The 14,139-nt window shown below is 40.7% G+C and overlaps 1 protein-coding gene across 1 annotated transcript in view; it reads left to right on the top strand.

Moving 5' to 3' along the window:
• The first annotated feature begins 11,782 nt into the window (after positions 1-11,782).
• The window catches only part of thbs2a (thrombospondin 2a), a 39,633-nt gene continuing 37,276 nt past the window's right edge, over positions 11,783-14,139 (top strand). The window contains exons 1-4 of the mRNA XM_026943022.3: positions 11,783-11,956; positions 12,164-12,201; positions 12,471-12,542; positions 12,864-13,417. Of these exons, the coding sequence (XP_026798823.1) occupies positions 12,476-12,542; positions 12,864-13,417 (621 nt within the window). The 5' untranslated portion in view covers positions 11,783-11,956; positions 12,164-12,201; positions 12,471-12,475. The remainder of the gene's footprint in view (positions 11,957-12,163; positions 12,202-12,470; positions 12,543-12,863; positions 13,418-14,139) is intronic.

The following is a 14,139-nucleotide window of genomic DNA, read 5'->3' as shown; positions in this document are numbered from 1 at the left end:
TACATAATGACCTGGTAATAACTGCTGATGAGAAAGCACCACGAAATTCCTGGTTGTTAGGACGAATTGTTGAGACCTTTCCAGATAACCAAGGACGAGTGCAGAGTGCTCTTAGCAAAACAAAATGAAGTACACTGTTGAGGCCTATCCTATGAGCTTTGCTTGCTGAGGGAAGCTCCACTTTCCACTTAATGGGCCAGCAGTAAAAACTAAGCCCCAACAGTGGGTCACATACTAAGGACATCTGATCCCTAAAATAAATGAACTATTATGAAATTTTGATGAACTCTTATAAGCTATGTTGAATCTAATGAATTTATGAGCTTACGAACTTCTATTCTATAAATAAGAATGACAATGTATATAATGATTGAAGAATACATGTACTGCTATTATTGAATATGTCTATAATTATGTTTATTGGGAATTTGTGAATTTTTTTTGTTTGTTGGTTTGTTTAAGTACGTAATTGTGTAGTCCACAGTTAGGGGCCGGGTCTTAGAGCCATCTTAATTTTCTTTGAGTTGTCTATTTGAATTAGAGCAGAATATTTGTCTGGTTATTGAGATGGTGAAATTTCAATTTACCTTGTCATTTCTTTGAGCTGAATACCTACCTCTAGTGTTGCATACTGGTCACTGCATCTAGATAATGCCTGTAGGGTCCTGCTTAAAGGGATTTAGTAGTCAGTCTAGGATGCCTGTCAGGCATCAAACAGTTTTTCAACAACATGGTGGTAGGGTACCTTATCCATTTTATTTCTTTTTTTTTCTTTTTTGTCAAACTCTTGGATGGAAATAAATGGAGCATACTTACCTAATCGTGTTGACTGGATACTGGCTGGCACACGATGATTGACCTGAAGGCTCCTGGGCATGGAAGTCAAGCTTCCTAAGCTCCATTGCAGGGACAGGACTTACCTGCAGTGAAGAGCTCAAGCTGCTAACTAAGTGGTTAGGTCTTCAGTCTTCAGCACACGTCAAGAGGATTTGAGGCATCCACATCAATGACTCAGCTCTAGGCCTGAGAATGGCATGGTCTCGTTTTCGAGGGTCTCCAGAGAGGATCGAAAAGGCTCCCTTAGACAGAGCGGAGAGGTTTCGGAGGATCAACAATAAGGATCCACAGAAACTCAGAGAGCTTAGTGACCTACTACAGGAGCTAGGATCAGCGCAGTGTAAGGGCAAGCTACCTGGGCTGACTTACCTTGACACTGCTAGATGCCTGGACCTCATAGTAGAGAAGTTGCCATTCAACTTCCAAGAAAAATGGATCTCTCTAGGGATTAATTACAAGCTACAATACAAGGTGCATTTTCCACCATTCACCTGCTTTGCCGGCTTTGTCTGCAGGGAGGCTTAAATCTGCAACGATCCAGGTTTCTCTTTGTCTATTTCAGCTGTTACAACAATGAAGCCAGGCAATGCAGTGAAGAAGATGAGTAGCCCCAGGAATTTCACCTCCTTGCACAAGACAGAGATATCTTCTATGTCTGACTCTGACACTACAGAGACTCCCAGTGCTAGGCCAGATGTCAGTAGCCAATGTCCTATCCACAAAAAGCCCCACCCCCTTATTCACTGTGGAGACTTCAGAACCAAAACCATAGAAGAATGCAAGGTATTTCTAAAAGAAGCTGGCATATGTTTTAGATGTTGTTCCTCAAGTAAACATCTCACCAGTGACTGTAAAATCACAGTTCAATGTAAATAGTGATGTGCACATAGCAGCTCTTCGCCCCGGGCCAGTTCCATGGAATAGCCAGATCCCTGAGTCAGATAATGGCGGGGAGAAAAAGGGTGAGCCATCTCCTACTGTAAGTGTACAGAGGTCTGTGGAGAAAACAACAGCCCACACTCCTGCTTTAAAATCTGCCTCAACACAGTACATCTTAAAGGACAACTGGACAGGTCAGTGAGACTCTATACTATTCTTGATGACCAGAGCAACCGGCCACTTCTTTGACCTCTTTGGCATTAAAGGCACAGATGCTGTCTACACACAGAGATGCCTGGAAGGAGAGCCACAACTACATCCCTGAGAATAGGTCAGAGATACCTACTCCAGAAGTGGCAAAGCATCATGCTCACCTCAACTCCATTGCTAAGCACATTCCTCCACTTGACTCAGAGCCTCAAATCCTACTTCTCCTTGGGCGTGACATCCTACAGGTCCATAGGGTGAGAGACCAGCACAACGGACCTAATATCGCGACATATGCCCAACGCTTGGATCTCAGGTGAGTCATTATCAGTGAAGCCTGTCTAGGCACAGCTCACACAGCCAAAGACACAAATTTGTTCTGCACTTATGTTCTTGAGAATGGGCGCCACTCTCACTTCATGCTCTGCCCAAACCATCTCACTCTAGAAGAAAAGCTTACTGTGAACGACCTGCAAAGCTCACAGCTCGCTCGTCTTCCAGCTCCATGTTCTGAAGATGACTCCTTGGGCAGTAAGATCTTTCCACACACAGAGGTTGACAATGAGGTTGCTACCTCTATTGAGGACAAGCAGTTCATCAAGCTAATGGATAAGGAGATGTTCATTGATGAAGGAAACAGCTGGGTAGCCCCACTCCCCTTCCACATGAGAGAGAACAAGCTCTGAGTTGCTTTATCTCTCTTTGTCGTACTCTTGAAAGAAAGGCTGAGAGGAAGCAGCACTTCATGCAACAGATCTTTGACCAAGATCATGCAGAGCTGGCTCCACCATTGGCAGAGGGAGAAGAGTGCTGGTACCTCCCTACATTTGGAGTGTATCACTTCCACTCTGAGTCGTGTTTCACGCCAGCACCAAACATCTTGGCGTGTCTCTCTACAATGTGTTGCTGACAGGTCCAGACCTGAGCAGCAGTTTGCTGGAAGTTGATGGGTTTTCAACCTGAACAGGTCGCTGTCACTGCAGACATCAAACAGAAGTTCCATGGCTTTATCTTGAGGGAAGATCACAGGAACTCCCTCAGATTCTAATGGTTCAAGAACAACAACCCTATGGATGAGGTTGTCGAATACCACATCCGGGTCCCCGTATTTAGCAACAGCCCCTCTCCAGCAATCTACAGCCTCTGACGAGCTGCTCTACATGGAGAAAATGAGTTTGGCCATGCAGCAAAGGAGTTCATTCATAGAAAGTTCTTTGTGGTTGAGGGCCTCAAATCTCAATCTTCTGTAACTGAAGGCGTCAGCCTGTTTGGGGCAGCACAAGGTATGCTGGCTATGTCCAACTTATACCTACACAAGATTGTATCCAACTGTCCAGCAGTTATGCAAACATTTCCATCTTCTGTGTATGCCAAGGACTTGAAGGACCTCGACCTAGACATTGACTCTTCCAGTGCAGAGCATTCCAGGATTGAACTGGGACCTGAGGAAAGATATGTTCACCTTCTGGGTCTCCAGCACCAAAAAGCACTTCATACACAGAGTTTGCTTGCTACTGTGTATAGTTTGTTCGATCCACTCGGTCTAGTGGCACCGATTTCCATACAAGGAACGTTCCTGCTGGGAGAACTCACCCACAATCCTGTTGACTGGGACAAGGCTGTCCCACCTGAAAACGAAACAGAGTGGATCACTTGGAGAGATTCCTTACAAGCCCTTGAATACTTTGAGACTCCTCATTCCTTTATAAGCACATCTGTCTCTAACGCCCAGCACATGGAACTGCACGTCTTTTCAGATGCTTCTGTCATTGCTGCAGTGGCCTACCAGAAGGTGTTAGATGACAGCGGTGTGGACCATGTAGGATTCATCATGGGGAAAGTCAGGTTGGCTCCTATGTCAGTCCATACAGTCCCAAAGCTCGAGGTAGGGGCTGCCATCCTAGCAGTTGAGATTGTAGAACTGGTGTCCAGAGAATTGGATGTCAAAATTAATGACATTCAATTCAATTCAATTTTATTTGTATAGCACTTTTAACAACGGACATTGTCACAAATCAGCTTTACAGAAATAAATACATTCAGGATATAAATTTTAAATATATGAATATAAATTGTATATACATTTTTATAATATACATTTATTTTAATATAAACTTTATATCTATATAAATTTTAAATATATGAATTTATCCCTAATGAGCAAGCCTTGCATGGTGGCTTGCATGGTGGCAAGCCTTGCACGGTGGCACCTTGCACTGTGGTAAGGAAAAACTCCCTGAGATGATATGAGGAAGAAACCTTGAGAGGAACCAGACTCAAAAGGGACCCCATCCTCAACAGACAACAGATCCCTTCTATAACTGTGTACTACATGGGCAAATAGTGCAATTGTGTAAATAGGAAATTAATTACAGTTTTCACATTAAGACTGTTTTGTTGAACTTATCCATTGTTTACTGATGGAGACATGAGTTTTTACACTGACAGCAAGGTCGTGCTGGGTTACATTCGCAATGTTGCCCGCAGGTTCTAAATGTACATCAGTAACAGAGTAGAACACATCAGTTCGCAAGTTCTTGAGCCCTGAACAGTGGCACTACTGTGGCACTGAAAAGTGGCACCCACCAGCCAGAATCCAGCAGATGTAGCAACCAGGTCAGTACCTGCAATGCTGCTCTCAAACACCAGCTGGCTCACCAGGCCCAAGTTCCTGCTGCTACCTACGAAAAAAGATGCTCTTCTGGAAACATCTTACAACCTCGTAAACCCAGAGTCTGATGTAGAAGTCTGATCTCACCTCAAAGCATGTACCAACACAAAACTGGGCTCTCAGCAATTTGAAAGATTCTCAACATGGCAGTCTCTCATCAGAGTCACAGGCACTCTGATCCACCAGAGCCAAGACTACAAAGCAGAACATGGAATGTAAAGGCTGGCATCAATGTTTGAAAGCCCACACACCTGACAGTCTGTCAAAAGTGAAGCAGGTCATCAATAGAGGTGCCCAAAATGAAGCATATTGGACTGAGATGTTTTGTCTGAAGTGAGTGATGGCCATCTCAAATAACAATCCATTGAGTTAGGGTCCTGTCCTTGGTGATAATGGACTCCTGAGAATTGGGGGCTGGCTTTATCACTCAACTCTTACAGCAGAGGAGAAACACCCTCTCATCATCTCTGGTTGCACCCACATCGGCAGTCTACTCATCAACTACTACCATGAGAGGGTCAAGCACCAAGGCAGGGTCTTCACAGAGGGAGCTATATGATCAGATGGCATATTGTTGGCTCTTGTTGGAGCCAAAAGGTGCATTTTGAGACATCTCCACAAGTGTATGGCATGTAACAAACTCTGAGGTAAGACAACTGAGCAAAAGATGACTGACCTCTCTTCCAATTGGCTAAGCACATTGCCACCCTTCACCAATGTAGGCATTGATGTGTTTGGCCCTTGGAGTATCTCCATGGTGGCACTGTCAACACCAAGAAGTTGGGAGTGATCTTCACCTGCCTCAGCATGCGTGCTGTTCAAATAGAGCTCATAGAGGCCATGGACACATGGAGCTTCACAAATGCTCTTCGCTGATTCCTTCCCATCTGGGGTCTCGTGAAGCTGATCGGGTCTGACTGTGGCATGAATTTCAGTGGAGCCTGCAAAGAGCTGAAAGTGCTCCTACAAGATGACAAGGAGCCCAACGTCTCCAGGTTCAATCTGGCGCATTCCTCTCACATGGGTGGTGTGTGGGAAAGGATGATTGGGGTCTCCTGGAGGATTCGGGATTCCATGTTGTCCCAGATTAAACCTTCTCATCTTACCCACGAGGTTCTGTCTACTCTCATGGCAGAGGTGTCCGCCAGACCTCTGACAACCATCTCAGGGGATGTGAATGCCCCATCCCTTCTTACTCCATCCATGATCCTTAGAAAGTCTGCAGTCCTCATCCTCCTTCAGGGTGCTTCATGGATCTACACTGCAGATCTACACCGCAGATCTACACTGCAGATCTACACCACAAGCAATGTGCAGGACTTGTAAAGCATCTTTGTGGAGGCACAAGTATCTCTCTACACTCCTGAGTGATTCCAAGTGGCAGAAGGGCCATCCCAACATTAAGGAAGGAGAACTAGTGCTTCTTTGTGATACCCAGGTTAAGAGAAACCAGTGGCCCATGGCTTTAGTCATGAAAGTTTTCCCTGCAAGCAACAGTAAGGTCAGGAAGTTGGAGCTCAAGATCACCAGAGGAAGGACCTCCAGGATTACTGAGGTGGTGCTGCTTATGTCCCTTAGGGTTACATGGACCTCTTACTTAACCTACACGTGTTTAGTCTTTAATAGTGGTATTGTGTTCAATACCAGGCGAGGAGTGTAATGTTATATTCATTCTGTTTAAATGTTTCTAGCACCTTTTATAGGCCATTATGTGAATGTCATTTATTCCTGTTATTTTAGGTGTCTGCATGCTCATTGGTTGTTTAAAGTCACATTGTTAGTCACATGATCTGTTAGTCACATGACAAGAGCAGCCATTTTTCTTGTAAAACAAGCTAGAAAACAGCATGATTCCAGACCTCTTTTAATCTTGCTCCACGTGCCTGTGCGATCCTTGGAGAAGCTTTTTTTTTGCGAGTAGAGTAGTTCATCTGTGTTTTTAGAAATTATTTCTGCTCATTTCATTGTATTTCATAATGTTTGTTTACATTATTCGTAGTCACTTTTGTATTATTTAGAGTCTCCCACTACTATAACCTGACCACATGGACGTGCTGTATTTTCATTAAACGGACGTATAAGTGCATGTTGTTAACTCAATTTATGCTTCTTCATCACTGAAGCTACCTAGTGCTACTTCAGACAAATCAGTCAAGAGTATTTAGCTATCTGGTGATGTGTGCCTCACTATGCACTCAGGTGCCAGAATAGTGAGACCTGTCTGGAAAAAAAACCTTGTTTCTCGGATTTTTGATATGTGTGACATTTCCACCCTAGTACATTGTTGATTTCCTGAACCGCTCTAACCACCTCTCCTCCTGAACACTCCCACTGTTTCCCTGAGCATGACAGCAATATTTTGCACTTAAATACTCTTCAGAATCTACCTGCCCGTACATTTTAGACATGCCCACTGGGGCTACAAATTGTTGTCCACATTTTGGGGGTTTTATGTGCATGTAATGCTTTCATACATCATTAGTATTAGTAGCACTACACTGAAAAATATTCAGCATAAAGTATGACAGTCAGTACTGGACTGATTTATACTCTACTTAACTCATGCACATACATAAATATAAAGCTGTAGTAGTTGGAGGGGTGGTGGTAGTAGTGGTAGTATGATGTTTTCCAGCACGAATGACATTCATTATTTATGGTCAGTACTACTGCCCTAGCAGACACGTTAAAGAATGTTCCCACTTGGCTTATGTGTAATTTAAATTTACTTACCTTGGCCCAAAGACAGTTTATTCATACAACACATAGCATCTGCTTCAAGAGCTCAGACTAACAATTTTTTTTTTTTTCCAGGTCAGAAATGCCAGAAATGGTTTCCTTCATTTTGTCCCACACAAAATCTGCCACATACTCACTGAGCTTTAAAAAAAATTATACTCCAATAGCTGACTAAAATACAAATACAAATATCTGTATTCAATATAGTAGTTGAAAATCACTAAACACTAAGTTTTCTCTTTCCTCAATAAGTGTAACTATTGAATTGACATAATTTGTGGTGTTTCGTTGTGTTTGGAAAGGTTAGGGCACTGAGATAGAGCACTGTGTTTAGCCACGGAAAAAATGTCATTAAAACCTTAACAGTGGCAAATGTTGTGTTCTGTGGCTGTGTTGGAGTAAAGTTATTAAACAAAGAAAGATTGAGACAGAGAGAGAAAGAGAGAGATTTTATGCAGTATTGCAGCCCCTTCTGAGCCCAGGGACCCAAGTCCAAAGCTCCACCTCTGTATCACTCTCTCTCCCTTGTGCTCTTTGTCTCTCTCTCTTTGTCTCTCTCTCTCTCTCTCTCACTCACACACACACACACACAGAGTGAAAGAAATCTCATGCTGATCTGCTCATAAAGTATGCATGTAATAGTATTTTCCATAATAAATGAAAGTGCATGAAAGTGTTGCATGTTTGCCTGACTGATTTCTTTTCGGAACTTCTTTGGATTAAACTTGACATACTTACATTCCTAAATGTGTCTGAACAAATTCTGGTTTGAGCACTAGTTTTATTACCTCTCACTGTGAACTGCCTTTCATAATTCAGAGAAAATACTTACTACGGTCCTAGATTGAAAATAATGAGTGACGTAAGTCAGTTATGATATTTTTATCTGCAGATCATTAATACATGCAACTTGGCCAATGTACTTTACGTATATACCATGAAAAACAGAAGGCAAACGCATCGATATAAAAAAAACTACATCAAATAGCTTACTTATTACTAAATCTAATGTTTCTTAATTGGACTTGACCTACATTTAACATTCGTTGCTGCAGCCATTTTTTCATTCAGCATAAAGACAGTGCAAAGCTTCTTGGGCACAAAATGTCAATTGGTTGAACTGATTCAAAAGTGTTGTGGTCCAAACAGAGAGTGAATGGGTGCCCCAATAAATAGTGTCAGAGTGTGAGGACTGCCAAATTGATGGCCAGACACTCCTTCTCCACAGTGCTGTATTTGACTCTTGTACTGAGAGCTTCCTTTTGATGTACAGCACTGGGTGTTCCTCCCCCTCCACTACGTGGGACAGAACAGGCCCCAGCCCTCTGTCGAATGCTTCGGTCCACAACACAAAAGACAGAGAAAAGTTAGGGGATTGAAGAAGAGAGCCCCCACAAAGAAATGCTTTAACACTCATCAAGGCCCGCTGGCACTGATCTGCCCACTGGACAAGATCTGGTGCCACTTTTTAGTAAGATCTGTCAGCAGGCTGGTGAGTAAGATCAGTCAGCAGGTTGATGAGGTCCAAATAATTAGGTACAAACCTGCTATAAAATCCTGCCAGCCCCAGGAAATGTCTCACCACCTTTTTGGTCTTGAGTCTCAGACAGACCACAATCACAGCAGTCTTATTAATTTGCCGACACACCTGCCTGTGACCCAAGTGGAAGCCCAGATACTGTACCGCCACCCATCCGATTTCACTGGGTTCACTGTGTGGCTGGCATGTCTCATTTTAGGACTGCCCTCACATGCTGCATGTGCTACTCCCAATCATTACTATAGATTATTATGTCATCTACATAGGCAGCAGTCTATGCACTGTGCAGCCATAACACCGGAAATGTAGCTGGCACCCCGAAAAGCCAGAGCAGAGGTGTGACGAATTGGCATAAACTGAATGGGGTAGAGAAAGCCATTTTTTTCCTTGGACTTTAGCGACAACAGAATCTGCCAATAGTTCCATTGACTGCGGGCCTCCTTTATTACTCCCATCTCTGGTATTTTCTCTACAGCAGTCTCTAAGTGGTGTTCTATGAGGTTTGTGCATCCGGACAGGGGGAAAACATGGCCGAAAATTCAGATTGCAACTTGGCGACCTCTGTCTTCTGGGATGGTGAAAGATGTTCTCCAACTGGGACTGGAATGGAATCAGCCGTTTTTGGACACTCCAGTCATAGCTCATCACTCTCTCTGCCACTGCCATTGCAAGAGCAACAGGGACCACCTCCCTCCCATGCCGACCAGTCTCAAGGCTTGACAAGATCCATGCCAATTGTTCAAAGAGGATCTCGATAGAGAGGGAGAGGCGCAATGACGTGTTTGAGATGCACACAACCTTCATACATCACTGTGGATGCCCGGCAGCCTTGCCTGAAAAAGCAAGTATGAATTGCCTACAGGTATGAATTGTACCCAGGCATAACTTTGATTACCTTAAATCTTGATCAATTCATTTTAAATTTCAAAGCCTCAACTAATCAAACTTTCTAAGCTTTGTTTATTGTGGTCTAATACCATTTTTCTCCATTCTGACAAATCATGCATTTTCAACATCAGTTGCAAATTATAAATTATAAATATCAAGCATCTAGTAATGACTGCGACATCTTTGGTGAATATCGTTCTAAAGCTACCATAAAAGCCACAAACTGTGTTTAGTGATATTTTGGACCATTCTTCAATAAGAAAAGTCTTCAGTTTAAGGATATGGAATTTAGGATTGTGCTGCATCCTTAATTCCCATAAAGGTTCAGTGATTAACTGATTTAAACGATCTTAGAAAATGTTGAAAGCTTACAAATTCTTTGGTTGTCCCTCTGGTGAAAAACTTAAAGTTTCTATGCAGAACCTTACAACAGTCTGTTTCCCTATCAGGACAGTTCCAAGTTGAACCCTTAATTATCCAACAAACTCTTAAAGAATCCTTCAAGAACTCATTTTTTAAGCGTGTAAGACTATGGAAGTTCATCAGAGTGTTCTTCAAACTATCCTTGATTTATTTTTTCAGTTAATATGTGGTGAAATTATCATCTTGAAATATTGTTTCCACCTCATCCTATAAAATGCATTTCATATAATGGCCAAAGATTCCTTGAAAAATCCAATTAAGTGCAATCCACACATATAATAACTTCCTCAACATGGCTGAAGTGCAGACTGAAGGCATATTTAACAAAATAAAATCTCATTTTTTAAAAAGGCTGTTACTAAACTATTATTAAACAAAAAATTATTTGAGGAATAGAAAGCTCTTTCTTTCTTTCTTTCTTTCTTTCTTTTCAAAAGAACATTCAGAAAAATTGTTTTCAGTAATTTTTTTTTTTAAACCATTTTCTTGATAGGTTCTGTAATAGTGGTGTTAGTGCACATGCTATTTCAGATTATACTGCCTCTGCAAAACAATTGTACAAATAGCTGTGTTAATTCCATCAGGTTGCTTTGAAGGCTTTGAATCATAAATACTTATCAAAGTGCTGATAATACAATTATTAAATAAAACTATAAAAAATAAAATAAAAAGTAAAAATATAATAATAATTAAAGAGAAACCACCAAAATGCCTGTTTAAAGTTGATTTATATTGTGTCCCACCTTTTTTCATAAAAAAGACATTATCAGCAAATTTAGCATTCTGTATTACAGAGGCTATAAAGACATTGATTGTTTCTCAAGGTTATTGGTCATTAATATTGAAAAATAATACACTCACCTTGTAGGTTTTTACCCATCTCCAGAAGACCCACCTTACCAACCTTCTTCCAATTTAATAATTTGATTCAAGCTTCAAGATTCTTAATCTGTCCATACTTAATTTTTTAGAAGAGACTGGTTACAAATTTGTAAAATATTGAAGATTTTCTAAACCGTGTTATTGCTGTAAGAAATTAATTATATAATGTCAGGCCAACATCTTAATATGTACCCTTTTTTAGTCTACTATGCTCATACAATATTAGAATATGTTGATCATGGATTTTCATAAAATAAAAAAAAATGTTATTGAAATTTGATTTATTTATTTATTCTTGTTTATTTATTTATTATATGAAACATTTTACCAAACATGTCATTTTCATTACATTTAAATAGTCAGCACGTAGAGGATTTGAGAAATACAGTATATCATCTATTTTGTTTTACTAATGGCAAGAAAGCTTAGACAATGTGGAACTTTTTCTAACTAAAATTAAAATCCAGTATATCTGAATTCGAATTCACAACTATGTCGTAAGTAAATCTACTATATTATGCCTGAACAGTACGCCAAAAGGCTTTTTTAGTTTAGACATAAGCTATCGTATTGTATCTACTGATTAGTAGGTCGTATGGCGCAATACTAAATAGCATACTTTTCAGAACGGTAGTACGCCTTTTAAGACGTATCCAGAGTGTCGTTTTCCTTTTATGCTCCTCCTTCAATAAGATTTCACAAAGATGAATTGTATATATAAAGTAGGAGGGAGCCAAAACGTAGTGGGCTACGGGTTTATTACAATATCGAATTACGAAAGCTCTACAGTAGACGCAAATACCATTTAGATACAATTGACAGGCCCTTTTTCAAACTATATATAAGACGGAGTCGATGACTCCTGGATTTAGTCGACTTGGATTTTGCATGTGAGGCACCGGTATTTTTATATTAACGCTGGTCTGTTCTTTTGTGTCTTCTGGATAACGTTTTGTGTCTGCTGTATGACTTCGTTTAGTTCGTTTTTCACTTTCGTGTTTTTCTCTCGGTTTATCTATATTTTATACAATTTTATAAAAAATAAACTAAATGAATATTTTTGGTAGAACATATATTTGTGTTCCTTTTTTTCTCAGAGGATAATTTGGCTTTTTTGGGGATTTCATTTTAACAGGTATATGGATTTTTTTTTTCAACTATCATTGCTGAGGTTTTCCTCCAGCTTGTACATGAAGTGTCGTTTCTTGATAAACATATGAGACAACGTTGTGACTCAGCGTGCCAGTCACATTTGGTAGTGGAATAGATACTATTCACTATTGCATGACGTATTATTTTCTCAGTGTTGTGCTTAGAACTCAACTTGAATAAGTGGTTAATATTCACTCTAGAATGCTGAATATTTGATGAATTCTAATTAGAAAAAAAATCTGTTCTTTTAAGGAGTTATGATACTCAGGACAATTCATATCTTGCTACCAATGCTGTTACTGCGCACGACAGCAATACCACAAGGTAAGTGCAAAACGTACTTATTTTCCATAGCATTATGACAAAAAAGTCTAAAGGGATTTCCATTATTAAAATAATGTTTTCCTTTATTTTTGTTGACATGATCTTCATATGTACTGTATGTTTTATATAATGTAATATATATATATATATATATCGATAACTCAGTAGGTCAGTTAAGTCTAGGAATTGAGATGTTCAGAATGATTTGATAGCCTACTGTATTCATGATGAGCTATTGAGCTGATATCTTGGAGCATTTGGTTCAATAGTCTTAATGACTACTAGTAAATGGTAAAAGGTCTGAATTACATTACTCCCAAGGAGGCCAAGTGGACGATGAATCCAGTTTTAACTTGTTTGAGATCAGCAACATCACAAGAAAGACGATTGGCGCTAAAGTCTTCAAGGGTCATGACTGGGATTCTCCAGCGTACCGCTTCATCCGCTTTGACCACATTCCTCCAGTCAGCTCCCCAGTCCTCCAGCAACTCTTAAGACAGATCCAGAACAATGACGGCTTTGTGTTTGTGGCTTCCATACGTCAGGATCGGTCTTCTCGTGGCACCCTTGTGGGCTTAGAGGGTTCTGGTGGCCGTCGACATTTCGAGATAATCTCCAATGGACGTGCCAACAGTCTGGACCTAGTCTACTGGGTGGAGGGCTCCCAGAACGTAGTGTCCTTTGAGGATGTGGATCTATCAGACTCACAATGGAAGAACATCACATTGCATGTGCATGGAGAGAATGCCAACCTCTATGTGGACTGCAGCCTCATTGATAGCTTCACCCTGGATGAGTCTTTTTATGACCACTTGCAAGCCGAGGGTAGCCGCATGTATGTGGCTAAGGGATCTAACAGGGAGAGCCACTTCAGGGTAAGAGGCATTCCTCCCATTCTCAAATAGTGTCTTTCCTCCAGCAATGTTTTTTTGTGAAGTCTAATAATGACCCTTTGTCTAACGATGACCCTTTATGCTGTGTTGTTTTTTGCTGCTACCTAGTTCATTCATTCATTCATTCATGCTTTATTCTGGTCATAGTTAATTTGAATCTGGAGCCTCATCTGGGAACAGTGGGTGGGAGACAAGACCACACGCCACCCTAGATGGGACACCAGTCTATTGTTTATTCAAGACTTGAATTTATCACCCCACATCTGAAATCTACAGTAGTATAGTCTCATTCTCATCTGGCCAACCAGTTTATTACACGGATACAGTCCTCATTATTTCTATGTTGTTATAGTGGGTACAGAAGGGTATTCAATCCCCTCAGTTCTTACATACTTTATTGTGTTTTAGATTTTATTTAAAATTGGTTAATTGACTTTTTTGACCATCAATCAACACACAATAACTAATAATAACAAAGCTTAAAAAATACAAGTTTTTAAGTTTTTTTGTGCAAATCTCTCATTCGTATAAGTATTCAGACCATTTATTCAGTACTTTGTAGGAGCACATTATTTTACAGCAGCAGTTACAGGTTTGAGTCTCCTTCAGTAAGTCTGTGCAAGCTTTGAACAACTGGATTTGGGCAATTTCTCCCATTCTTCCTGGCAGATCCACTCAAGCTCGATCTGATTGGATGGGGAGCA

The sequence above is a fragment of the Pangasianodon hypophthalmus genome, chromosome 28, assembly GCF_027358585.1.
Source record: "Pangasianodon hypophthalmus isolate fPanHyp1 chromosome 28, fPanHyp1.pri, whole genome shotgun sequence".
Classification (NCBI taxonomy): domain Eukaryota; kingdom Metazoa; phylum Chordata; class Actinopteri; order Siluriformes; family Pangasiidae; genus Pangasianodon; species Pangasianodon hypophthalmus.
This window is presented reverse-complemented; position numbering and strand designations above follow the sequence as displayed.